This window comes from Protopterus annectens, chromosome 9.part0 (genome assembly GCF_019279795.1).
Source record: "Protopterus annectens isolate FY-2018-M chromosome 9.part0, PAN1.0, whole genome shotgun sequence".
Classification (NCBI taxonomy): Eukaryota; Metazoa; Chordata; order Ceratodontiformes; family Protopteridae; genus Protopterus; species Protopterus annectens.
This window is the reverse complement of record NC_056743.1, coordinates 769423865-769451781: the sequence shown is the minus strand read 5'-3', so window position 1 is coordinate 769451781 and position 27917 is coordinate 769423865. Positions and strand designations below refer to the sequence as shown.

The 27917-nt window shown below is 44.1% G+C and overlaps 1 protein-coding gene across 2 annotated transcripts in view; it reads right to left on the bottom strand.

The window, feature by feature from the left end:
- TTC17 (tetratricopeptide repeat domain 17) overlaps positions 1-27917 on the bottom strand; it is a 3338929-nt gene that overhangs the window by 204271 nt on the left and 3106741 nt on the right. For both annotated transcript variants that reach the window (XM_044083397.1, XM_044083398.1), the window contains one exon: positions 23559-23702. In XM_044083397.1, coding sequence (XP_043939332.1) covers positions 23559-23702 — 144 coding nt within the window. The remainder of the gene's footprint in view (positions 1-23558; positions 23703-27917) is intronic.

Below are 27917 nucleotides of genomic sequence, written 5' to 3'. Positions count from 1 at the left end.
ACCCCATCTGTCTAAAGCTTGGGAGTCCCTATCTGTGGGGGTGGGATTCTTAGCTGAAGTTGTTTTGATTCTTTTAGGTCCTTGAGAAATGACCTCGGGGTCAGCAGTAGGACTTTTGAAAAGAAATTTGTGAGAATCAGGGACTCTGTAGTACCTTGTCTGGTTTTCCTGGGAGCAAGAGGGAGGGTTGTCAGGGGGTCAGACTGGATTCCATAAAAACATCATCCACAAAGTCCAGGACAGGAGGAATGGCCAGAGGTCTGTGCTGTGGAAGATCTAAGAATTCCCTGAGTCTCTTTTTAGACTGAGGATAGTCCTGACATTCCCATTGGAAATGCTCCCTTAAAGTATGTAGGGTTTCCCCAAAGGAAAAGTCCTCAGGTGGAGAGGCTGAAAGGATGGCTTCCTCTGCATCAAAATCCTCATAAGCAGAGAGGGGTTGCATATCTTCATATTCAGATGCATCAGAGTCATTGGACTCCTGTTCAGATAAAACTACTGGGGACAAGTCTCTCTTTTGGAAGGGATAGCCTGGCTTCCCCTGATAAGCATTATAAGGTCTTCTGCCATTTTAAACATTTGAGACCGAGGCAAGGAAGCGGGTGCCTGAGCTTGGGTCATCTTTTTTTGGATGTGGTTCATACCCTGAGCCTTAGAAACTCGGTAGTTTTCGAAAGAACTGAAGAAGCGAAAGTAGTAGATGGTCTGTGTTGAGAATCGGTAGTGCGAAGTACTTCCTTGGGAGTCAATGCCTGCTCAGCAGCTATGGACTCATCCAAGGTAGAGACATCCGCAGGATCCACAGTCTAAGAAGTGTTTTGTGGCATACCGGACTCGGGAAAGGGTCTCGGTAGTGGCCTGCGAATCCACAGAACTGGACATCAGGGGCTGGGAAAGCACCTCACTGAGGACCGGAGAACTGACTACTAGCTTAACGAAAGTGTTGTCGGCAGTTTTGAACCTGTGCGGTTTGTCTCGGCCTTTATCTTTACTTTTTTTTTTGGAAGATCTGTTGTTGGATGGCTCATCAAAGCCATATCGGAATTAGAGGACTGCGAGTGAAAATATCTAGCTACAATAACAGCGCCAACTTATAGTTCGGGCGTTAAAGCACAAAAGCAACAGCGGGGAATGTCGTGGTCTGGGCCTAAACAAGTGACGCAGTAAGACTGAAAGTCTGAGAGTGTTATTTGCTTTCCAAAGGCGAGACAATTATTGCCTTTTTCTCGATTAGAGCAAGAAAAAAGGATCCCCAAAGGGGTACTTAGGTTTAGAAGACTTCAACTTAAATTCGGAAATGAAAAACTCAAGTAGCGCCCGACTGGCACTCATGGGAACTGCTTCTGCTTCAGGCTCCTCAGCAAGAAAGACTGATGCAATGGCAGTGGCTGTCTTTTTATACCACTGACTACCTGAAGTCAGTCCTGGAGCGACAGCAACCGATGCAGAAATACTAAGCCTCTGGTATTCAAGCCGACTGAGGGCTACCCTGGCAGGGATAACCCAAATGTGATGACTGCATCAGTGAAACCTGAAGAACATCTGCTCCGCTACTGAAGGATTCAGAGACCACTCATAAGGCATCAGAATAGTCCGGCTTAGTCTGTCCGCTAGAATGCTGGACCGTCCCGAAATATACGTTGCTATCAGAAAACTACCGGAGGAGGTCGCCCATTCCCAAACTCTCATGGCCTCGCAACAAAGGGGGTAAGATCTGGTCCCTCCCCGTTTGTTGACATACCAGACCACTGACCTGTTGTCTGACTGGACTGCAATGGTTCCCAGAGGTAGAAAGCCATGAAGGGCCTGCAATGCTAAAAGAATCGCCCTCATCTCCAGAACATTTATATGCATACTGGTCTCGATCGGGGACAACAAGCCTTGGACTGTATGCTCCACCCCCACCCTAGCTGGGAGGCGTCCGTGATCACTGTGGCTTGAGCAGGAGCTGGAACAAAATGTCATCCCCTCCAAAATTTCCAAAGAATGCATCCACCAAAGAAGGGATGACCTGCAGACTCGGATGAGGTGTATTGGGTGTGACAACGGAAGATCCAACAGGGACCATTGCACTGCTAGAGTCCACTGTAGTACTCGCATATGTAATCGAGCACACGGAAAGTGTTATGGTTGCTGCCATAGAACCTATGGCCCTCAAGACCGATTCTGCTGAGGGGAGATGAGATCAGTAAATGAAGGCGACATGCATCCTTAGGTTTCAAACTCTCTCCCTGGTCAGGAAAATTTTTGTCTGTAGCATGTCTATCTGTGCCCCTATGTATTCTATCACCTGGACAGGATTAAAAAGGGATTTGGCTGTGTTGATTGCAATCCCTAGGTGGTGTGCAAGCTTTAGGAAATCTCTGGTCCGACAAAGTAGACGGCTTGGTGTGAGCAGTAAAGAGCCAATCATCCAGTAAGGGTAGACCTGAATCCCCTGAAGCCTCAGGTAAGCTGGTACTACTGCCATCACTTTGGTGAACACCCTGGGGGCTGCGGTGAGACCAAAGCATAGGGCTTGGAACTGATAATGATTGGCTCCTAGCCGGAAGCGGAGGAACCTCCTGGAGCTTCTGTGCATCTTTATGTGATAGTAAGCATCCTGGAGGTTGAATGAGCACATTAAGTCACTCTCTTGCAGATACGGCATGATGGACTGCAAAGTGACCATCCAGAACTTTTCTTTGGCAACTGATAGGTTCAGAGTAGACAAGTCCAGAATGGGCCTCAAGTCCCCCATCTTTTTTGGCACCAAAAAGAACCTGGAGTAGATGCCTGATCTGGACTGATCTGGGGGGGAAGGGTTCGATGGCTTGTTTCTCTTGCAGCTTGGAAACTTTTAGTGCTGCTGCCTCCCTTTGCATGGGTGGTACATCCGGGAGGTGTTTGTAAGGTGTAGGAGGAACCACAAATGGGATTGAATAGCCTCTAGAATTTACTGAAGTACCCGATGGTCTGATGACATGGACTCCCATGCCGCCAGATGCAATGATAGGTGACCACCGACTGCCTCCACAGCAGTCGGGCAACCCCTCAGGGTTGCTGTGCGGGCCTGTCTTTGACTCAAAATTCCCAGGACCCCCTCTGCCTCTGGGCTGGCGTCTATCCTGTCCCCCTCTTCTTCTTGGGGAGGTAGAGCCCTGAGTGTCCCAGGAATACTGAAACTTCCGGAACCACATCCTCTTTTGCCCTCACTGATTCCAGGAAAAGGATCTTTGAGGGTTCGAGAAGCGGATTCTGATGGCAGGCATTTTCCCATATTTCTCACACTGGACCAATGCGTCTCAGATGGTCTTACCAAAGAGGGAAGAATCATCATAAGGGGCGTTTGAAAAAGACACCTTTAAGAGTTCTGCGAACTGACAATTTGAGACAGGCGTTACGTCTCACAGACATGCCAGACCCATGCTGCCCTAGCCGCTCCTTCAGTCGCGTGTGAGAGGATTCACATGGATGTGTTTGAAATTGCTGTCAAGGTAGCCATCCTTGCGGAGAACGTGGCTCTGTCCTCCTGTGACATGGACTTTGGACAAGACTCAGCCAGTTCCTTAACCAGGTCATGCTGTAGTCTAGTAACGTGGGCCAGATAGTTCAGCGCCCTGATAGAAAAGGTTACTGACACATAAACTGGCTTCCCTAGGCAGTCTATCATCCTAGACACACGGTCAGGAGGATGGACTGAGGAACTCCCCTGGGCTAGTTCTTTTTTGGTGGAGACTGCTACCACCATAGCGTCTACAGGGGACCCTTTATTCCACACTGGTCTGTCTGTAGGGGGGGGCTCAATATTTTGTCTGGGCATTTAGGGATTGGTTCCACAGTGTCCGGCTCCTTCCAAGCCCGCGAGGTGACCAAGTCCACCAAGGGAACCACGGGAGGGGACACCCAGGAAGTAGACAGGCACATGCTGAAAGCCTCCAAGAACACAGATTCGTCAGAGGAAGGTTTTGGGGTGGACCGACCTCCCCTCTGGTGCAAGATTTCCATGGTGTCTCCAAAGGAGACATCCCCAGGAAGTGATCTGGGGGAACCTTCCCCATCATCCAAATCCATGCCCTCAGTGACTCAGGGGAGGAGTCCATGTGCCTCCTCTTGCACGTATGCTTGCGAGGAACCTCTCTGGTGGGGCTTTCTGGAGGGAACACACAAACCACTTGGTTCATCAGGGGGGAACCGCCTGGGGCTCCTCAAGCACGGGCTGTCCCTCTGGTAAAATTATGGGATTCACACACAAAGCAACAGGAGTCAGGGCACAGTGCTAAGATATAGTCAGGGGCCTCGATCCATTGGAGAGAACCCTGTCCACAACAGTGAATGCCCAGGGAGAGCGAGCTTTCTGGGACACAATTAAGGGAACTGCTCTCCCCGGATCCGACCCAAAAATCGGAGCAAGGCCCGAAGTAGACGGTGCTCCAAGGGGGGACCTTGACCTGACGTCAGAGCCGATGGAAACAGCTCCACCCCTTGGATCCAACACCCACGCTCCGGCAGCCACTCGGATCTGAACTAGTCAGATCCAACACACTCCAGGCAGCTGCCGGCGTCAAGGAGACAGGTACAGTCGGTGCTAACCCCCTGACTAGGACCATCCTTGGATCCATATACTCCAAAACTGGGGTTCGGATAGGAGAAGGAGAGATTGGTGTAAAGAAGGGAAGTGTTCTCCCCCCTCCAGAGGGAGAGGGGCCTGGCAAGACTCATCTAAATTTGTGTGCGAATAAATCTCTGCATCATTTTATTCATGTCGACTTCAGAGAGGCTGCGGGTGGGACTGCGATGAAGCCACGGACTCCGACCTGGCGGGTCAAGGAACCAAGGCTCTAGAGGGTGATTGGGGCTCCTCCGGCTCCGAAGAAAGTCTAGGAGATCGAAGCAGAGGGGAGTCACAGTGCCTAGACTGACTTTTAGTAGGAGGTCCTGATGGTGCCGAAAGGTCCGGGGACCTCTCTCTTTTCTGGTTGGTGCTCTTTCTCCTTCTCTCTGCCTTTTCTGTGCTCCGCTTCCACAGGCTTAGAGGTAAGATGAGGAGTCCCAGTCTGGGAGAGAGGGAGAAGGAAGAACAAAGTAGAAGGAGAGGTGGCCACAGCTGTGACCGAAGCGAGGCGGCCACCTCGTTAGAAGGGAGCAGGCCCTTCATAACTAATTTGGCCCACAGATCCTTAAGGGCAGGCAGGTTAAAACCCACACAAATAGAACAATCTGTGGCTAAATGGGCCGCACCCAAACACAGCAAGCAAAGAGTGTCGCCATCAGCAGGTGACAATTTGTGGCCACACTCAGTGCATCTCTTAAAAACTTGTTTGGGGAGATCCGCCATGTCTCACAAGAACAAACTTTAAACAAGTATTAAGCAAGCTTTAAACAACACACGCCACTCAACCACACACACAGACAAGAACACAGACAGCTGAGGGGGGAGGGGAAGACAAACTATAAACTACCCAACTACCTAAAAACTAAGAAAAAGGCCTTAAACTCGATGCACCAGCGAGGGGAGGAAGACAGGAAACCTACACTAACAAGTACACACACACACATAAAACACTAATCAAAGATAGAAACCCTACTCACAACTTGGAGCTCAAGAATCATGATGCTTAGGCTAGCCGCGGCAAACGAGATCTGGAGGATGTTAGGTAGTGGTGGTGTATTGTGGGTAAGGGGAGGAGCTTGGAGCAGATGCTAGTGAAGCTGTCGGCTCAGATCCAATATGGATCCGGTATCCACAAGTTGAAGATCAAATGAAATAAACTACTTCAGATCCAACGATTCTTCAGATCATAAAAATACAAAGTCGCAACTCAGTTTAAAACATCTAAATGTTTTTAAACGGAGTTGTGACTTTGTGTTTTTATGATCTGAAGGAGCATTTGTTTTACAATGTGAAAGCACTTACCTGGTCCATTTTTAAAAATAAATACTTTTACTGTGTGAAGCTGTGGAGTTCCTGACAATTTTTATGCTTTGGTATGTCTATAATGGCTAAAATAATGGCAAACGTGATGCAAAAATTGACAAATATGGATCAATGTAGTTTTGTGGAGGGGAGGCAAACATTTCACATTAACAGAAGTCTGACAGAAGAATAATGTAAGAAATACCACTGTTGTTGTTGGGTCTTGAGGCACAGAAAGCATTTGACAATGTAAGCTGGGACTTTATGAGCAGGGCAATAGAAGCATTTGCATTCCCCAATAAAATTATAATGTTGATTAGGAGGGTATAGGAGGAATCGGAGGTGAAAATTAAAATGGGTGGGGGTCTTCTCTGACAACTTCTGCTTCAGCAAAGGAACCAGGCAGGGGTGTCCACTTTCCCTTTTCTTTGTATTACATTTTGAACGACTGGCAAAGAATCTAACAGACTTAAAAATTCAAGGATATAATTGGTATGGTAGCCAAGAAAAGTGGGCTCAAAATTCAAGCATATAATTGGTATGGTAGTCAAGAAAAGGGGGCTCTATTTGCAAATTATATTATTTTATACATGACAAACATAGAAAAGGACATTACTGTGCTTTGGAACATTTTGAGACCGTTTCAAATCTATACCAGATACAAAATTAATGAAGCTACAACAAAGGCAATAACAGTAAATTATGTACCCACACATGAAGTGTCTCAATGTCCATATTTATGGATTAAAATGAATCTGGTGTGGTAGCTAAGGATATGTGGGAAGACACTAAAAAGATAATACAAAAACTAAGAACATGGAAGCTCTGTTATATGAATATGGATAGTAAGATACAAGCAGTTAAAATGTTTTTAGTCCCTTTAGTCTTATACACAGGTCAAGCATATTTTTATCAACCAGAGGAGAAGTTGTGGGCAGCAATTAATAAAGAGCTGAAGGATTTTATATGGGAGGGAAAGATGGCAAGAGTCGAGTGGGTAAGATGATTCTTCCAATAGAACAAGCTGGACTGGGTTTACCCAATTTGAAGGGGTATTTCAGAGCTACACAATTAAGACTCATATACATAGCACAAGCAGAAACCTATAATTCAAAGTGGAAAGGTATGATGATGAAATGACGGATGCTCAAAACACAAGGAGAGACTGGGATTTTGGATATAGATCTTTAAGGAAAATAATAATCATACAAAATATATTCATAAAGTAGCAGAAAGTATTCTAATAACTAAGCCAACATGGGAATGGAGAAAGATTTTGCCAATAGGGATGACTGCAATTAGGAATGCAGATAGGCAAGAGGGGGCTGGAATTTACTGGAGAAAGCTTGTAAAGGAACCAAGGCAGTGAGAGCAAATAACTAGAGAGGAAAAAAGTAATTGAATGGGAAGATGCCAAGAATTTATTCAGAGTGCAGGTTAGACACTACCTTCTCTACCAAGGATTGATAGAGTATAGGCACAAAGGAACAAATAGGGGAGTCCTAAACAAAAGACCAGCACTGGTGGAGTTTTTACTAGAATCTAGTAAAGAAGCTGCTGTTAAAAAAGTAATAATAAGTAGAGCATATAAAATATTGCATGATAACTGTAAGAATCAATCAGAGGAGGTTAGAAAGGATTGGGGAGAGAGACTGGATAAGCAATTCACAAAGAAACAAAAAAACAATGGAGGGATATATGTATGTCTCCCAAATCTGCAACAAAATCTACAAGATTTATGACTATTTCCTTGGAAATGTTTACATAGATATTTTTATACTCCAAGTAGACTCCAGAGAATTTTTTCTCAGGTAAACAGTAAATGTTGGAGGTGTGATGGGGAAGAAAGTATTAATTGGGAACTTATTTTCTGGGAGTGTTAGGAGTTGGCAGACTTTAAGCATTCCATGCAGACTACTCTGTTGGAGATACTGGGTGAGCAAACTAGTGTAACCAGGGACATGACTTTTTTAAGCTATGATACACAATCGGAAATGTCTAGGCATAGTAAGGCCTTGCTGAGTCTAATTGTGGTGGCTGCCAATAAAGCAATTACTAGAAAATGGAAATTAAGTCTAAACCAACTTTACTACAAGTAGTGAATACAGTAACAGAGATAAAACAACTGGAATTGGGATCTTTAAAAAAAGGGTAGAAGCAAATTACATAGAAAAAATGGGAATTGTGGGAACAATACATACAGGGGAGGAATTAGGTTTAAAAGAAGGCAGGACTTGAATGAGCTTTGTAATGTCTGACTGACAATAAATGGGTAGATTTATAAGTGATGTATAATGTTTGTAACTAAGATTTATGTTATGTTTATGATGTAAAATGCTTGCAGATGGGATTGTTAATACAATTTGTTTTCATTTATATAAATGTTTATATAAACGTATGATTGTCTATGTTATAAGTGATAATTTAGTCAAGATGTTTCTTGTTAAAAAAAAAAAAAAAAAAAATGGGACAGAGTCCCCAGCTACATTAATCTTGGGTGGTCCTCATGGAAGGATATTCCCAAGAACCACTGAGCCAAAGGCAGCTCTGCTTCTGGATATTAGATCCAATTTGTAATGAGTGACAAAGGTATGAACACTGGACCATGTTGTTGCTGCGCAAATGTTATCAAAGTTCTTGATCAAAATGCGGATGAAGTAGCAATGATCTAGTTGAGTGGGTTTTAGGCGGTCTTGGTAAAGAAATGCCTTGATGAGAGCAGGTCCAAGAAATGCAATCAGTAATCCAGTTAGCCAATGTAACTTTAGAAACTGGATAACTCAGTCAATTTCATGAGGGACACAAACATCATAGTTCACGCAATTCTAAGTGTTCTGATAACACCCTCCCCTTGACTGTCAAACTATCTGCTGCAGAACTATGATGGCAATTAAAGCTAAATGCATCCGAGTACCCTGGCCTGAATGAATATAATAGTATATATTGTTTGCTAAAGCTCAGGCACATTGAGGGTTAATGTTTTTTAATTGTTTTATTGTTTTTTTAACTTTGGTTGAAGTATGTATTTGAATAATATTTAAACCTGATCTATGCAGATGGTTTTTGTTCTGAAGTCGTCCCATGTAATTTTACAGGGGATAAAAGTGCTTAACGTTTATTGTGGTTGTATACAATAAAGAGAACTGTTTCTGTTTGAGGTCCTGTCCTTGGCTGCACTTTGTTTCTTTGGAGTCTTATAGTGTGGTTCTGGTTCCCTAGTCATGACGTATGGAATCACATTTTCTTACCAATTCTCCAATTTCTTCAGAAGGATTGTTGAAGGGTAGAAAGTTTGATGGCCACAGCAGGCAGAGTCTTTCCTTCTTGTTCACTGCGGGTAAGCGCCTCTTTCACAGATGGACCAAACAGAGATGTTCCATCAAAGGGAGCGTTGATGAAAGACATCTTGAAAGGCTCTGCAAAGTCGCACAGCCACATCCAGGCATGTCTCCTTATGGCAATGCCTGAACTGGCAGCCTGTAAGGTGCCTTCAGCTGCATCAGAGATCAACCTCATAGACACGTTGCAAATTGACAAAAAGAGTTGTTTGTCTTTTCGGCTTTCCCCGATTAGGGGTCACCACAGCAGAACTTCTGTCCGTTAATGTTTGGTAGTAGATTTTTTTATGGTGCAGAGTTGCGTGGCCAGCTGAAAAGATGATCTTTTGAAACCCTCTGCAGACATGGACTCAGAGAAAATTTGATAGTTCTTTGGTCAAATCTTTCTGCAGTCTTGTGAAATGCGCCAGGTATTTAACAGACCTCAAGATGAATGTCAGTGAGCCAAAGACTTGCTTTCTGAAACTGTCTAGTGCCCTACACATACTGTTGGATGGACAGAAGAGCTCTGTTCTGCTAGCGCTTTGTTAATGGCTGTTGCCACCACCATGCCATCTACTGGGACTCCTTTGTTCCAGTGGGGTCTTACCCTTAGTGGAGTTTGGAATTTGTCAGCTGTCTCGGTAGAGGCTAAACAGTATCTGGTTCTTTCCATACCCAGTAGGAAACTGAATCAATGAGCCCATCTGCCGGGGGGGGGGGGGAGGGGGATAACCCAAGACATAGAAGGGGCAGAACCAAAAGCTTCCAAAAATACTGATTCCCCTGGAAAAGGACTGTCAGAAGACCAGCCATCTTTCTGCCTATGGATCTCCTTGTATGTCTCCAAAGGAGACACATCTAGTAGTGATCTGAGGGATTCTTCTCCTTCCTCAAAATCAGTATCCTCACTGAGAGATTCCAACGGGGAGTCTATGTGCCTCCTCTTGCACTTTCTCTTCCACTGGATCACCTCTGGGGGTTGTTCAGGGGAGGTATCAGAAGAAAGGTGGAGTTCCTCTATGGAGACTGACTGGAAGCTTACTGTAACTGGATGTCCCTGTGGAACAGGCTTGAAGGACTCTCAGCCCAGAATAAAACAGGGAAGTGTGTGTTGATCCGAGGGATGAGAGACTATTTCTCAAGGATAAGAAAAGGCCCCTTCCACAACCTCGAAAGCAGACTGACCAAGAGAAGATATGGCCACCTGCACCGGAGCCAAGACTTCCAGTACGGGCAGATCATGACTCCTACCAGATCTGTGCCTGGAGGAGGAAACCAGACTTGAGCTGTCCAGTGCAGAGGCTCCAAGGGGCAAGGATGCATCCACCATCACCAGAGTAGATCCCAGCTCCATGGACCCAATGCTTCAGCTCTGGGACCTGTTCAGATCAGACAGTACAGGTTAGGAACTGGTCAGGGATGCTATCAGAGTCCAAGAAGTGATTCTCTTCGGATCCAACTCCAGATTTCTCGGAGCTGTTGGATACTGGGGCTTCAAAACTGAAGGACACACTGGAGAATGAAAGAGTATTGTGTGAGCAGTGGTTAGAAGACTCAAGGATCCACTATGGGACAGTGTTTGAATGATCCACATATGGAGCTGAACTCCGAGAAATTTTCGCATCATCCTAGCCACATCCATTTCTGAAAGACTTTTGGAGGATCTGGAAGATGTGGTGGACTGGGGCCTGAAATGCTTTTTGGCAATTGCATGAAGGGAGAGTGCAGAGCAACAGCGATCGGATCCAGGATGAATTCTGGAAAATGAGATCTTTTGACTGTGTGAATACCAGGTTTCACATCCAAAGGCTTGGGATCAGACACTAGAGCTGTGGGACCAGCTGAAATTATGATTGGATCTGAAACTTTATGATCAGAGGATTTCCGATCCATAGAACGAGTCTTCTGGTCACACTACATCAGAAATGATGATTTTGAGATTTTTATAGGCGGTTCCTAAAAACTCCTAGGGGACTTCAGCAGAGACTGCTTTCATGCTCTAAAGGAGTAGATTTAGAAGTTTTACTGGGGGCGGGGGGTTGAGCTTCTGAAGATGTTGAAGGAGGAGGAAGGAGGCCTTTCAAAATAAGTTTGATGCATTTGTCAGCGAATGCCCTGGAGATGAATGCAGCACAACTACTACAGTCAGTCTCTAGATGGTCAGCTCCAAGACAATATACACACTCCTTGTGGGCATCCAAGTTAGGGATTTTATGCCTACAAGAAGTGCATTTTTTTAAATCTTGTTGGCTTGTCAGCCATGACAGGGAAGCAGGTATAAACAGTCTTACGATAGAAAAGGACCTACTAAAGAAAAAACAAAATGACAAATTTTTTTAACTTTTTAAGAATAAAGAGAAGAAAAATTACCAATAAAGGTAATAAAGAAATACCCTGAATAGAGGGTATGAAAGGGGAGATACCAACTATGATAATATATAATAAAATAGTAAGGAGTCTAATGCAGAGATAAGAACCTGAAAGCTGAGAAGAGGGTATTAACAAGAAAGGAGAAATCCTAACTAAAAAAAGATAAATTTACTTATGAAAAGAATTACAATAAATGCTCGAGAGAAGGACCCTACATCTGAGCATAAAAGCTTTCGGCTTTCCGTAGTTAGGGGTCGCCACAGCAGATTACCGGTCCGCTAATGATCGGCAGTGAATTTTTACGGCGAACTGCCAGCCTGGCACCCAACCTTCAAAGAAGGAACACCCACACACACACGGACCTACCTGCATGTTTTTAACATTCACTCAACTGCGGGGAGGACATACAGACTCCACACAGAAGGCACTCCAGCTGAAATTTTTTTTCCAAAAAAACCACCCTTTTCTTGCCCAAAAAAAAAAGGTTAATGGGGCCCAACCCAGAAAAAAAAAAGGCAGTCTTCCATGACAAGTATTTCAATTCAGCAGTAGCCGCAGGCTCAAAAGGTTGTAGAGTAAGTTTTTCCAACACAAAATTGAGGTCCCAAGCAGGAGTAGGAGCTCTACGTGGGGTCTTGTATTCTTTGCCCCTCTAAGAAACTGCTTGAACAAAGGATGCGAAAACAATGGTGGGTCACAATCATAGTGAGCTGAAATTGCTGCAGCATGAATCTTAATGGAAGAGAAGGACAAACCTTTGTCCAATAACTCAGTAAGATATTGAAGAGCCACACTCAAATTAGGCTCAGAAATCTCCAAATTCTTTGCTGTACTCCAAAATAAAAATCTCTTCCATTTTTCTGCGTACACTTTCCTTGTACTAGGTCTTCTAGCTTCCATAATCACATTTAAAACTTGTTGAGGAAGTTGAGACCTGCTGTGTTTCAACACAGAATATGCCAGGCTGTTAGATGAAGAGAGTGAAGCTTGACATTGAGCAGATGACCGTCCTTCTGAGATAACAGATGTGGAATCAAAGGTAAAGGCCATGGAGGCTTCCTTACCAGACTCCTTAGTAGTGGGTACCAGTGTTGCCGAGGCCAATCTGGAGCTATTAAAATCATCCTTGGCTTGTCTTGTCTGACCTTTAAGAGCACCTTTGGAAGAAGAGGCAGAGGTGGAAAGGCATACACATGAAGATTTTTCCAACTGAAAGAAAGAGCATCCACTTTCCAAGCTGTGTGATGAAACCCTTTGTGCAAAACTTTGGCAGCTGGTGGTTTAGTGGAGAAGCGAACAGATCTATGTCTGGAGTTCCCCATGACACTGTCAATTTCTGAAATACATGAAGATCCAGTTTCCACTGTGGGGATCCATGATTTGTCTGCTTAACACATCTGCTAAGGAGTTCTGTGCTCCGGCAGAAACCTTGCCTGAAGAGTTAGTTGCAAGCTGAGCGCAGTCTCCCATAAAATCATTGCTTGCCTGCATAGAGGATAAGAATGTGTTCCCCTTGTTTGTTGATGTACCACATGACAGTTGTGTTGTCTGTTAGAATCAACACCTGCCCTGGAAGAAGTAACTCCTTGAAAGCCATTAATGCAAATTGGACTGCTAACATCTCCTTCATGTTGATATGTAGATGCTGTAGTCTGGCAGGCCACTTGTCTTGTATCCACTTTCCATTTAGATGAGCTCCCCAAGCAATGTCCGAGGCATCTGTCGTTAAAATCTGACTCGCCTCTGGCCGGGTCACAGAGAGTCCCTTGTTTAGGTGACATTCCTGAGCCCACCACAAAAATTTTTTGAAGGCAAGGTATTATTTGAATGACAGTGTCCAAATCCTGGCAGTGCTGTGTCCATACATTTTTGAGATACCATTGCAGCTTCCTCATATGCAGTTTGGCATTGGGAAGCACCAGAATACAAGATGCCATGAACCCTAATGCTTGAAGGACTGTCCTTGCAGTCAGCACGGACTGATGAGATAGTTGATGGAAGTAAAGGGATAGACTCTTTTGCTTGTCCGGGGTTAAAAAGGCCATCTGGGCTGCTGTATTCAGTCTCACACCCAGAAAGCACATGTCTTGAGAGGGTACTAGACTGGACTTTATTTCGTTCACAGAATACCCTAGGCATCTTAGCACTGCTATAACATATTCCAGATGCTGTAGAAGGTCTTCCTTTTCTTGAGCCAGAATCAGGCAATCGTCCAAGTAAGGATAGATTTGAATTCCTTTTAGCCTGAAGTAAGCTATCACTGGAGCCAGAACCTTTGTGAATACTCTGGGCCCAGTAGATAAGCCAAAGGGCAATGCAGAGAACGGATAATGAGAAGTTCCAGCTCGAGAACGCAGATACTTCCTGCAACTTAGTCTTATAGGCACATGAAGGTAAGCTTCCTTGAGATCTAAAGTTACCATCCAGTGACCTTTGCCCAGCAGAGGTAAAAGCTGTTGTAACGTCAACATCTTGAACTTGGGAATGTCCAGATAAGTGTTGAGGATAGATAAATCCAAAATTGGTCTCCACGTGTTCCCCTTCTTTGGTACTAGGAACAGGCGAGAATAAAATCCTAGGCCCCTTTCTGATACAGGGACTGGCTGAATGGCCCCTATTTGGAGTAACAGAGAAATTTGCTTGTGAGCCTCTTTCCTTTGTGGAGGAGGAACGTCTGGCATGCCTTTGAAAGGGGGCAATGTATGGAAATAAAACCTGTAACCGTGGTGAATGATATCCAACACCCATCTGTCTTGAGTAATTAAATCCCAATTTTCTTTGAAAAGACAGTCTTCCTCCCAAAGGAGCTGCCAGACGAGAATCTACTGGCAGCTGAAAAAGCAGGTCATTGGGTCTGTTTACGAAAGGACTGACCCCTGCCCTCACCAGAAGTCTGAGCAGGTGAACTCCCTGTTCTAGGCCTAAAAGAACCTTGAGCTCTGCCCCTACCACGTCTAGACCTACCCCTAGACTGGGAATCATAAGCAGGATATGTCCATCCCTTAGTAGGCCAATTTCTACTAAACTGGTGGCTGCACCTGCAAAAAATCTTTAACAGTTTGCATAGACTTAGCTTTGTCCTCCATTTTCTTTAAAACTGCTTCCACAGGCGAACCAAACAACACATCAGACTGTAAAGGAGCATCCAAAATCCTTGTCTTAACATGCTCAGCTAAATTCTGATCCCTCAACCAGCCATGCCTGCGAAGAACAGAACTAGTGGCAGCCACCCTCGAGGAGGCCTGTACAGCATCAAAACCACATTGCAAAGAATGCTTACCCACTTGTTCAGACACATGAACTAAATCCAGCAACTCTTTACACTCAATACCTTCCGCCAAAGCATCCACCTTAGATTTCAATTGTGAAAGGAGATAATTTTGATATTTTAGCATGTGAAACTGACAATTCAACGCCCTCATGGCTAAAGTGGAAGAAGTATACACTTTCTTTCCCCATCTATCCAAAGCCCTTGCCTCTTTATCAGTGGGAACAGGGTTTTTAACAACAGAGGCCTTAACACCTTTAGGTCCCTGAGAAACAGTTTCCGGGTCTGCCCTAGGACTCTTAAGAAGATACTTATGAGCTTCAGGCACCCTATAGTACCTATCAGGTTTAACAGGAGCAGGAGGCAAAGAATCAGGGTTCAGGGAAGCCTCTGCAAAAACATCTTCCACCACATTCAACACAGGAGGTATAGCTAAGGGCCTATGCTGGGGTAAAAACAAGAATTCCCTAAGCCTTTTCCTGGAATCAGAGTAATCTTGGCCTTCCCATTTAAAGTGCTCCCTCATGGAATGCAGAGTCTCTGAAAATGAGAAATCCTCAGGAGGAGAAGCTGTAGGAGTGGAATCATCCACATCAGAATCAGAATAAGGAGGATACTCCTGCAAGTCTTCTGCAGAAGACTCAGAAGCCTCTGAACACTGTTCAAAACTCTCAAACTCAGGTTCCACCCTAGGCCTCTTATCAGGAGGGGGCATAGAACCTCTAATCATAGTAATCAAATCTTCTGCCATTTTAAGCATATGTTTCTTAGGCACAGAACCTGAAGTGCTAGGAGAAGCCCCCACTGAAGCTAAACTTGGCCTACCTCTCAAAGAAGTTTTGGAAACAGAAGGAGAGGCTCTAACTACCTTGGGAAGAGAGGGAAGAACAGTTACCTGAGAAGCCCCTCAGCCTGGCCTACCTCCTGAGAAGGCACATCCTGTAACAGTAAAGTCTCTGCCTGAGACTCCAAAGAAACTCCTGGCAAAACCTCTGGCTCCACTGAGCCTTCTAAAGAACCGACGTCCGGGACTGCCGGTTCATCAACCCTAGGCTTGCTGTTTTGTCCTTGCGCTTTTGGAAGCGGGCGCCGGAGCATCCGACGGCATTTTATAATTACAACGCTTCCCAAACACTAACCTGGCACAGTCTAACCTTCTCTTAATAGTGCGTTTGTTAAATCTAGCACAAGAGCGGCATCCAACAACGCCGTGCTCAGGCCCTAAACAAGGTATACACAAGGTATGGTAATCCCTATGAGGTATCTGTTTCCCACAAGAAATACAGTTATTCACTTTTTCTGACATCCGGTTAAATACTGAGGCAAGAAAAACCAAAATGTTCCCAACGGGTACTTAGCCAACTTTGATTCGGTCTGAAACTCCGACTTCAGAAAATTTCAGAACGCCAACCTGCACTCGCAAAACTGCTTCTGCATCGGACCATGCGGCAAAAAAGACTGAGGATATGACGTCGGTCATGCGCATTAGTACCCTGACGTACTGACGTCAGTCTAATGCGCCCTGACCGACGTCAGCCATATACTTTGGTATTCGGGCCGACTGGACAGCGGACTACCCCAATAGTTAGGACTGCAGCAATGTGGAATGAAGAACATCCAGACTTGAGCTGTCCAGTGCAGAGGCTCCAAGGGGCAAGGATGCATCCACCATCACCAGAGTAGATCCCAGCTCCATGGACCCAATGCTTCAGCTCTGGGACCTGTTCAGATCAGACAGTACAGGTTAGGAACTGGTCAGGGATGCTATCAGAGTCCAAGAAGTGATTCTCTTCGGATCCAACTCCAGATTTCTCGGAGCTGTTGGATACTGGGGCTTCAAAACTGAAGGACACACTGGAGAATGAAAGAGTATTGTGTGAGCAGTGGTTAGAAGACTCAAGGATCCACTATGGGACAGTGTTTGAATGATCCACATATGGAGCTGAACTCCGAGAAATTTTCGCATCATCCTAGCCACATCCATTTCTGAAAGACTTTTGGAGGATCTGGAAGATGTGGTGGACTGGGGCCTGAAATGCTTTTTGGCAATTGCATGAAGGGAGAGTGCAGAGCAACAGAGATCGGATCCAGGATGAATTCTGGAAAATGAGATCTTTGACTGTGTGAATACCAGGTTTCACATCCAAAGGCTTGGGATCAGACACTAGAGCTGTGGGACCAGCTGAAATTATGATTGGATCTGAAACTTTATGATCAGAGGATTTCCGATCCATAGAACAGTCTTCTGGTCACACTACATCAGAAATGATGATTTTGAGATTTTTATAGGCGGTTCCTAAAAACTCCTAGGGGACTTCAGCAGAGACTGCTTTCATGCTCTAAAGGAGTAGATTTAGAAGTTTTACTGGGGGCGGGGGGTTGAGCTTCTGAAGATGTTGAAGGAGGAGGAAGGAGGCCTTTCAAAATAAGTTTGATGCATTTGTCAGCGAATGCCCTGGAGATGAATGCAGCACAACTACTACAGTCAGTCTCTAGATGGTCAGCTCCAAGACAATATACACACTCCTTGTGGGCATCCAAGTTAGGGATTTTATGCCTACAAGAAGTGCATTTTTTTAAATCTTGTTGGCTTGTCAGCCATGACAGGGAAGCAGGTATAAACAGTCTTACGATAGAAAAGGACCTACTAAAGAAAAAACAAAATGACAAATTTTAACTTTTTAAGAATAAAAAGAAAAATTACCAATAAAGGTAATAAAGAAATACCCTGAATAGAGGGTATAAAAGGGGAGATACCAACTATGATAATATATAATAAAATAGTAAGGAGTCTAATGCAGAGATAAGAACCTGAAAGCTGAGAAGAGGGTATTAACAAGAAAGGAGAAATCCTAACTAAAAAAAGATAAATTTACTTATGAAAAGAATTACAATAAATGCTCGAGAGAAGGACCCTACATCTGAGCATAAAAGCTTTCGGCTTTTCGTAGTTAGGGGTCGCCACAGCAGATTACCGGTCCGCTAATGATCGGCAGTGAATTTTTACGGCGAACTGCCAGCCTGGCACCCAACCTTCAAAGAAGGAACACCCACACACACACGGACCTACCTGCATGTTTTTAACATTCACTCAACTGCGGGGAGGACATACAGACTCCACACAGAAGGCACTCCAGCTGAAAATCAAACCTGAGAACCTCTTGCTGTGAGGAGACAACGGTAACCACTGCACCACCGCAGCCTACACCCTACATCTGAGTATGATGGTAGCAAATGAGATCTGAGGTTGGGCTAGGGCATTATAGGTACAGGGAGGAGCTTGAGAGTTGGATCTGAAGTCTAAAGTACGGAGCGGAGTCTGATCCGAAGATTGGATCTGTAACCCATGCATCAGGGAAGAATGAAAAGGACATCAGATCACGAGATTTAGTTAAGATAGAAACAAGCAGTAACTAGCTCTTTAGGATTATCTGCATTGATCTCTGCAAAGAAGTGATACAACACAAAAGAGAACCTTAGGTGTGGCATGGTTGCAATTCCTCACACATACCACTTCAAGACTTTGAGGGGGTGACATTTACCAAAGTGCAACAGGAAGTGGTTTCATTAGCAGATTAACTTCACCACAAGTCGTCAATAGCTAACAAAGCTAGCTGGAAAACTAAGTGGAGAGTATGCGTATAATGATAGCACAGGTAACTACTTGAGCAAATATGAATTCCTTCATAAAAGCACAGGAAGTATTTTGACAAAAGCCATGGACTCTAAACCAACAAAGTTATTGAAATCATCCAACATAAGTCACTTTGAGCTAGTCAAATCTACGGTGAACAGGAAGTCTAATAACTCCTGCAAGAAGGTCCTCACACGTCTGGCTGGATGATGCAAGATGAGGTATCTGTAGTATGCTCCTGAACCCATATATTTGAATTGATTGGGTAAAGTACCAACAGCCAGGAACAAGTGCAGATGAAAGGAAAAATTACCACTACCTTACTTCCAATCCTCAATCACATCTGCTAAACAGACAGCCTGGGTGGCAAAACGGCAAAAGTACGCAGCGGAGTCTGATCCGAAGATTGGAGCCGTAACCCATGCATCAAGGAAGAATGAAAAGGAAATCAGATCACGAGATTTAGTTAAGATAGAAACAAGCAGCAACTAGCTCTTTCGGATTATCTGCATTGATCTCTGCAAAGAAGTGATACAACACAAAAGAGAACCTTAGGTGTGGCATGGTTGCAATTCCTCACACATACCACTTCAAGACTTTGAGGGGGTGGCATTTAGCAAAGTGCAACAGGAAGTGGATTCATTAGCAGATTAACTTCACCACAAGTCGTCAACAGCTAACAAACCTAGCTGGAAAACTAAGTGGAGAGTATGCGTATAATGATAGCACAGGTAACTACTTGAGCAAATATGAATTCCTTCATAAAAGCACAGGAACTATTTTGACAAAAGTAATGGATTCTAAACCAGCAAAGGTATTGAAATCATCCAACATAAGTCACTTTGAGCTAGTCAAATCTAAGGTGAACAGGAAGTCTAATAACTCCTGCAAGAAGTTCCTCACACATCTGGCTGGATGATGCAAGATGAGGTATCTGTAGCATGCTCCTGAACCCATATCATACTTGAATTGATTGGGTAAAGTACCAACAGCCAGGAACAAGTGTAGATTAAAGGAAAAATTACCACTACCTTACTCCGAATCCTCAATCACATATGCTAAACCTGGGAAACGACCACTAAAATTTTATCAAAGATGTTATCTCAGGTCTCCAAAATAAATGCAAACTGTAGTCCCAACATCACTTCTGGGATAAGCAGCTTGCTATTGACAGACTTAGAATTAATCTACAGCACCTAGAATTAGGCCGCAGAAGAAACAATCCCTCCCTCTGTACTGTAATGATACCCGGAAATCAATGTATACCCCACAGAATGACTAGATACAGACCAGAGAGACACTTTTCCATCTGGTGGCTTACAGACACCTGAAATCTGTCTCTCTGTTTAGCAGCCTTGCGGCTCTAGCAGACACTAACTTGACCCTATGTATTTTAAGGATGCTGTGCTGTACCTCAAACTACAAAACTAAGCCTTTTAAGGCATACTCAGCCAAATGGACAAAAAAATAACCTAAACAGTCTAACAAAGCTAGAAGTCCCAACCAAATCCAAGTATAAAGCTGAAAATCTTAAAGGTAAAAGCTGTAAAACTAGGTAGTGCAAGAAAGAAAACTTAGTAGGCATACTTATCATAGTCATTGGAAAATGAACATCTAATTAAAAGAAGGGAGGAAAGGTGGTGAACCCTACATGTGCTATCAGTCAAGTAGACTAGTGGCAGGATGAATCAATAACGGGAAAGAACAGGTTAAGATGTTTCAGGCAGCGGGAAACACATGGAAAATGCTAGAGCTACTCCAGTAGTTTCCAAATGTGGGTCGCAAAATGAAAGTAGACCATCTAAAATGAAAAAAGTCATGCATTGTAAGCAGCAAATATTCAAAGTCCAGAAGAGTTTAAGATATAAGGGTAAATGAAGCTCATTTAAAAAAAATGTCTGTAGCTAAGAAATCTAGTATCAGGCATTGCTGCAAATGATGACAAAAAATGACTGCAAATGAAAAGAAAAGGAAGCACAAGCTAAACCGACTGACAGATGATCTTCTCAGTGCTCACAATAACCAAGCTGAAGTAGAGTCATGGAAATGAAGCACTGTAGAAAAGCTTCAGCAAGCAAACACAGAAGAATGCTAATGGTCTGCAACAGAACAGCAGGTATGAAGGAAGAACAGAACAAGCAGCTCGGCAGTTCTACAGTTCTGTAAGTCAGGCAACTGGACAGGTAGTAAAGGAGAAAATAATCAGATTTAAGACTCAAAAGATAGAAGCCAACTGACTGCAATACAGGTGAAGTACTGCATGTAATTAGTAAAGCAGACTTGGCAAGCACAAGCTAACTTATCTGACTGAAGGAGCAGCTGTGTGTTGAAATAAAACAGACAAAATGTCCTGGCAACACTAATGCCCCTACAGACGCAAGAAGGCATGTAAGAAGTCCATAATAACTGACAGCAAGCCTAAGACAGAAACTCAGCAATCAAATACTCCTAACTTCATGATAAAAAGCAGATGGAAAATGCTGAAAAACAGGAAAGCAGTCATCAAAGTAGGTGGGCGTGTCAATAAGTGCATCAAACAGGCCAACCCATAGGTGCAAATACAAAGTGACTGGTGCTGATGGTGAAGCTAAAGTTAAATCTCCAAAAATAGTGTACTTGTAGTTGAAAACGCAGTGCCTTTTAAAGGCAAGTCAAACAATGACTGATTTAGTAATAATGAGTCTCAAAACTTGCACCATACCCACCTGTCATGATTTTGCATATGCACAAACCTTCTTCACTGCTTTGAGAACTTAGCAGTGACTTTTCTGGAAAAGAACCAAAGTCCCAAAATCTTGTTGGCCAGGACCAAGTATGGAACTCATTGGCCCTTGGTGATAGTCTCTTAAAAGCTAGGTAAACTCCAAAAACCACCTCTGACAACCAGACACAAACTACCACCAAGACTGATGACAAATGACATAGAGTGAACATTTGCAACCTGGCCAGCAAAGACAGGGGACAACCACGTGGGGCATTTCACTACCTTTTTCAGTCTGTAAGGAAGCGGATTTCTCTTTGGGAAAGGTAACTATCTAGATGAGGGAAAGGTGACTTACCAGGATTATAAAGGATATCTTCAGTGGCAAGAAACTCCTTTCTCCAAGGGTCATCCACTAGGGTCTTCGGAGGCCTGGTTAAAAAAAAGGGCTTCCTTTAAACAGGATAACCAGAATGCTGTTTTTGAGCTCCTATTCAAAGGAAGGTAGCCTTAATCATACCATCCTGTGTATGTAAATCCCAAAGTCTGCATCACTAGTCACAAGATCTCAGCGGTCCAGACTACAGCAGGTTACATGAAAACTCACACTAGAATCTGTTAGACAAGAGTCCTGGTCACCTACTCCTTGTGTCCAGATGAAGAAAGGCCTACAATCTTTAAGGGCCTGTTCTACTAGAGAAAACTGAAATCTGAATAATTGAAGATAACCCAGGCCTTAGCTGCCTTTCTTTCCACACACAAGTCCAAGCATTTTGATGAGAAGGAATGGGGGTTAAATTCACAGTAAACCTCACAATGCCAAAGATCTCTCCAAAACCAGGGTAGTCTAGATGATGGGGCTGTAGGAGAGTAAAGAATGAGTCAGTGTCTTTTCTTCATTCGTGAGATAGAAGCTTCATAATTCTTGAGAGAGAGAGGTGAGGTGCCCCCCCCCCCCAACTACCTCAGAGGTTTAGATCACTTGTGGATTTCTTCAAATAATGTGCCCTAGATGTCAGATGAGAAGCATTCCACATTAGCATCTGCTGTGTGATAAAGACATACCTGCAATGAGTGTGGTACTAGTACGAGGCCATATTCCCCAGAGATTATATTCCATACATAGTCTTAAACTCCCCTTGAACAATAAACATGCTCCAAATACCTAAGCTTTGAGCTGCAAAAGCTCTAGCAAGTGAGAGACTAGTGATGCCCTCCCTCAATCTATGCACAAAGACTCTACTTCACTAATGAGAAATCCTGTGAAAGGGTACTTTATTCTAGCATACCCCAGACCTATGTTCAGAAACCACTTATCTTGGATTACTTTAGTTGAGCTCAAGTCCTAGGTAATCATCCAAGAGCTACCATGTAATTTCCAAAACATAGCTCAGAGCCAGAAGTGTATCTCCTCTGGGCCTTGCATCTTCCAAAGAAAAAAAAAATATGCAAGCTCAAGCATTCACATGATGAGGACAAACCCAGTGCCTGTGGGGTACAAATAGCCGTTTTAGCAAAAGACTTCCTACAGAAACTGTAGGCTGCAGTTTGCCCATTTGAGTTTTGGTCCTTAAGACATTGTTCCAGCTGACATCTTGAGCTGATCAAGGGAACTTATTGGTCATCCCAGACTAAGCTACTTAAAGTCCACTATCCCACTGGTAGCAAGCTAGGCCAGGCATTTTTCTCTTTGGTGCCTGCAGCTGGCACAGATGAAATGCTGGCATTTGCAACAGAGTTTCATATGAATCTCCACAAGAAAGCAAAAGCAATACTGAAATAAGCCTTGGCTACTTTGTGCTTTGATCTTTAATAAAGGAAATGCAAAGCAGCACAGGTCTTTGTTGCTTCATCTGGAGAGTCTTCCTATGACAGCAGAGTCAATGCTGGTTCAGACCTTGTTATAGATTTGATGGCCACAGAGACGATTTGTGGATTTATATCTACGTAATGAATGCAAAATATTTCAGTGCTATTGGCTGAAATTATGATCCACACTGTGTGAATAGAAGAAAAGAACTGGTGGACTCAGGGATCTGGTATGCTTACATTGCCTGTGTGTGATGTCACAACATACTTCATCATCAACTATACACGAATCTTTCAAGAGAAATTCTATACTGTGATTAGTGGAGTGAATGAACCCAGTTTTAAGACCCATCAAGCAGGGTCTCCAACATTAGGTCTGCTATTCTCAAATAATTACAAGTGTATAAAGTAGAAATTCATATTTAAATCATGTGCAAAAACTTATAGCAATTAAATATATCTGAATGATTACAAAAAACAAGTTAATTTGAATTGATGCTTCTAAAGGAACATGGAATACAAACAGAATAGACAAATTAAAAAAAATGGGCGAGACTTACCATTGCTAAATAGACATTAGCCAAAGTAAAATGGTTCACAACAAAGTGTGGCGCAATCTGTACAGCCATTTTGGCAACAGTTAGAGCATTATCCCATAATTTAGCATTGTGGAAAATATTAGCCAGGCTTATTAAGGGCACATCCTGAAAGAGGCAAAGGAACAATTTTAAACACCAAAGAATGAGTCACCTTTATTAACAGCTTTATTTATTTGTAGTTCCAGACAAAATATTACAGCTAAAAGCAGAAGAAAACATTAAGCCTACCTAGCCTGTCCATTTTAACACATTTACTTTCTATCTCCTTTACATCCTTACCTTCCACATTACGCTTTTTCCACTTGTCCCATTCTCTCTTCAATGTCCACAAGACTATACAAACTCAAGATAAGCATTACTGTCAAGCTACTTAAGACCCAGCATTCCTGAGTCTTCTTTGTATTTTATATACACAGGTATTGGTGTACTTACATATTGTCTGCTAAACAACTAAGCGAACACTTAACAGTCATACAACTATGATTTGTTGCTGAAAAATCAGTCTACGAGCATCAAGTACTTTGGTGGTGCATGACATCAAATGCTAAGTAATATATGATGTGCTAGAATTTAGAAGTTATCCTAATGAGACCATTTTTTTTCCAGTGGCTCAAGTCCTTCTTGCTTAAAAAAGAAGTTATGTACTCCCCATAACGTTCCATCTGAGTAGTTAGACTTCATTTGTCATCAACCTGTGGGTTGTCTGATCTGGACTGGATCCGAGACGGCAGTTTTACCAGCATCTGATCCAAGCTCCTCCCCTTACCCATAATACCCCTCCATCTCCTTCCTTCCCTCAGCTCGAGTTTGCTACACGACTCACATGAACCAGATCCAAAAACCTTCACAAACAAAGAAAAACAGGAATGCTGCAAAGGCGCTCTCTCCTGTCTGCCAATGCAGAAGCACCAAGAGAAGATCAGGGGGGAGGAGGAAGGCACAGTTGATGACAAATGAAGTCTAACTACTCAGACGGAACGTTATGGGGAGTACATAACTTCTTTATCTGAAGTAGTTAACTTCATTTGATCAACCACCTGTGGGACAGAGTCCCCAGCTACCAAAACCTTGGGTGGCCATCATGAAATAATATTTCGGAGCACCGCAGAGCCAAAGGATGCTCGAAACTATGTCCAATTTATAATGAGAAATAAAGGTGTGAGATGAGGACCAAGTAGCCACTGAATAAATATCGTCCAAAGACGCTCTAGACCAAAAGGCAGCTGATGTAGCCATGGACCTGGTAGAATGGGCATTTATCCTACTCAGAAGAGACATACCTTTATCTTTGTAAACCTGAAGGATGCAAAGGGAAATCCATCTGGCAATAATTACCTTAGAAACCGGTTTGCCCAGAAAGGGCATAGCAAAGGACACAAACTTGTCAGACTTCTGATGGGCTTTAGTCCTGTGTAAGTAGAAACGTAGTTGTTTATGCACGTCTAACAAATGCAATTTATATTCACCCCTGTTCTGAAAATTTGGAAAGAAGGCAGGTAAATTGATATTTGTTATTGGGGCCACCTTAGGCAGAAAAGAAGGATTAGTACAAAGTGAAACCCTGTCTTTATGAAAAATCATATATGGAGGTTTTTACAGATAATGCTTGGAGTTCTGACACTCTCCTAGCCAAAGTAATAGCCACTAAAAAAGCTGTCTTCCAGGATATAAATTTCAATTCCACAGAAGCAGCAGGCTCAAAGGGCGGAGCAACCAAAGCTTGTAAAACTAGGGTAAGGTCCCAAGGAGGGGTAGGGATCTTTGACCAGGGGTCTTAAAAGAAAGGTACCTTTAATAAAGGTTTTGCAAAGTCTTGAGGAAGTTAAAGAAGCCATGTTCTCACCTACATGGAAATTGGAAATAGCCGCCAGTTGAACTTTCACTGTAGATGAGCTGGCCACCCTGCTGAAAAATGTATGCCACAAACTCAAGGACCGCTGGAATATGTGCTGTGAAAGGGTCCAAATCCCTCTGAGAAGCCCAGATAGCAAAACGCTTCCATTTGCTACAGTATATTTTTCTGGTGAACAATTTATGAGCTCCCACCAGAATAGTCTTGACCGGGGAAAACAGACAGAGAAGTCCTAGCAATCACGGGAATTGGAGCAGCCAAGCCATGAGGTTCAGACTGCTCAGGTCTGGATGAGGGACCCTCAAGGGGTGCAAAATGAGATCCCGTATCAGATCCAAGGAGGAACTACAAGATGAGACCAAAGGCAGGGAAACCAGATTTGGTAAGACCAGAATGGTGAAATGAGAATGTCTCTGCTCCCCAACCGACAAGCCTTCTGGAGAAATTTTGTCATGAGAGGTAAAGGGGGATAAGCATAAGGAAGACCGGGAGGCCAAGCATGGACTAGAGCATCACTGGGGGATTCCACCTGTGGCGGGATCAAAGCAAAGAACTTGCTGTACTTTGCGCTTGAAGGAGATGTGAAGAAATTGCAGCAAGGCCACCCCCACTTGAGGAAGAACTGCTCCGCTAGAGAAGGACTCAGACACCACTCGAAAGGCATTAGAATAGTCCTGCTTAGTTTGTCCGCCAGTATGCTGGATCGACCCAGAATGTGCATTGCTACCAGAAAACGGCTGGTGGATATTGCCCTTTCCCATACTCTTATGGCCTCGTGACAAGGCGGGGGGGTGGGACCTGGTTCCTCCCTGCTTGTTGACGTACCAGACCACTGACATATTGTCCTGTCTGAAATGCAATCGTTCCCAGAGGAAGAATGGCATGAAGGGCCTGCAACGCTAATAAGACAATAAGACCGCCCTTATCTCTAGAACACTGATATGCAATTTGGTCTTGTTCAGGGACCACATGCCTTGAACTATCGTGCCAGAGCAATACCCTCCTCCCTAGTTGGGAAGTGCTTGTGGTCACCGTGGCTTGGGGAGGGGGCTGCCATAAATGTACGTCCCTCTACTAGCTCCGGGTAGCGTATCCTCTACCATAGGAAGGACTTTCTGCAAGCGTTGCTTGTGTGACTAGGATGCTTCAATGGCAGATCCAAAAAAGACCATTGGACTATTAGCGCCCACTGCAGAACCCGCATATTAAGACGAGCAGAGGGAAGAAGAGTAATGGTGGCTGCCATGGAACCTAAGGTTCTTAAAACTGCCTCAGCTGGAGGTAGATGAGACTGAAGGATCACAGATACATTAAAGTCGTAAGTTTCAGACTCTCTGGAGTTAGAAAGACCTTGGTTTGAAACATATCAGTTCTCACTCCTATGTAGTCTAAGACCTGAACAGGGTCTAGAGAAGACTTGGATATGTTGATTCTAATGCCCAGCAAGTCTGACAATTTCAGGAAATAGTCTTTGGCCTGACAAAGTAGATGCCTGGTGGGAGCGGCAGGAGCCAATCGTCTGGGTACGGGTAGACCTGTATCTCCTGAAGCCTCAGGTGAGCCGCTACTACTGCCATGGCCTTGGTGAACACCCTGGGGACTGTGGTGAGACCAAAGGGTAGGGCTCAGAATTGATGGTGATTGGCCCCTAGGCAAAAGCGGAGGAACCTCCTGGAGCGTCTGTGCTTTCTGATGTGATAGTACACATCCTGGAGATCTATCGAGCACATCCAGTCATTCTCCTGCAGGTAAGGCAGGATAGACTGTAGAGTGACCATCCGGAACTTCTCTTTGGCAACTGACAGGTTTAGAGTGGTAAGGTCCAAAATAGGCCTTAGGTCCCCTGTCTTTTTTGGCACCAAAAAGAACCTGGAACAGATGCCTGATCCGGACTGATCTAAGGGGAAAGACTGGATGACTCATTTCCTTAGCAGCTTTTTTATTTTGAGTGCTGCTGCCTCCCTTTGCACGAGTGGAAAGTCCAGGAGGTGTTTTGGTGGAATGACAGGAGCCAGAAAGGGGATTGTACACCCTCTGGATATTATTTGAAGCACCCAATGGTCTGATGACACGACTCCCATGCTGTCAGGTGCATCGAAAGGTGACCCCCGACTGCGTCCAGAGCAGAGCAGTCAGACAACCCCTCAGGGCTACTGCTAGGGCCTGTCCGAGAAGGGTTCTAGAGACCCAAAATTTCTCGGAACCCCCAGCCTCTGGGCCGGCATCTGTCCTGACCCCCCTCTGTCTTTAGGGGAAGGCAAGTCCCGAGTGTGCCGGGAATACTGAGACTTTCAGAACCACATCATCTTTTGCCCCCTCTGATTCCTGGAGAAGGATCTTTGGGGGTTACAGAAATGGATTCTGGTGGCAGACAGTGTCTTCCCATCATTCTCACTCTGGACTAACATCTCAAGAACAGTTTTCCCAAACAAGGAAGAACCATCATAAGGGACATTCACAAAAGACAC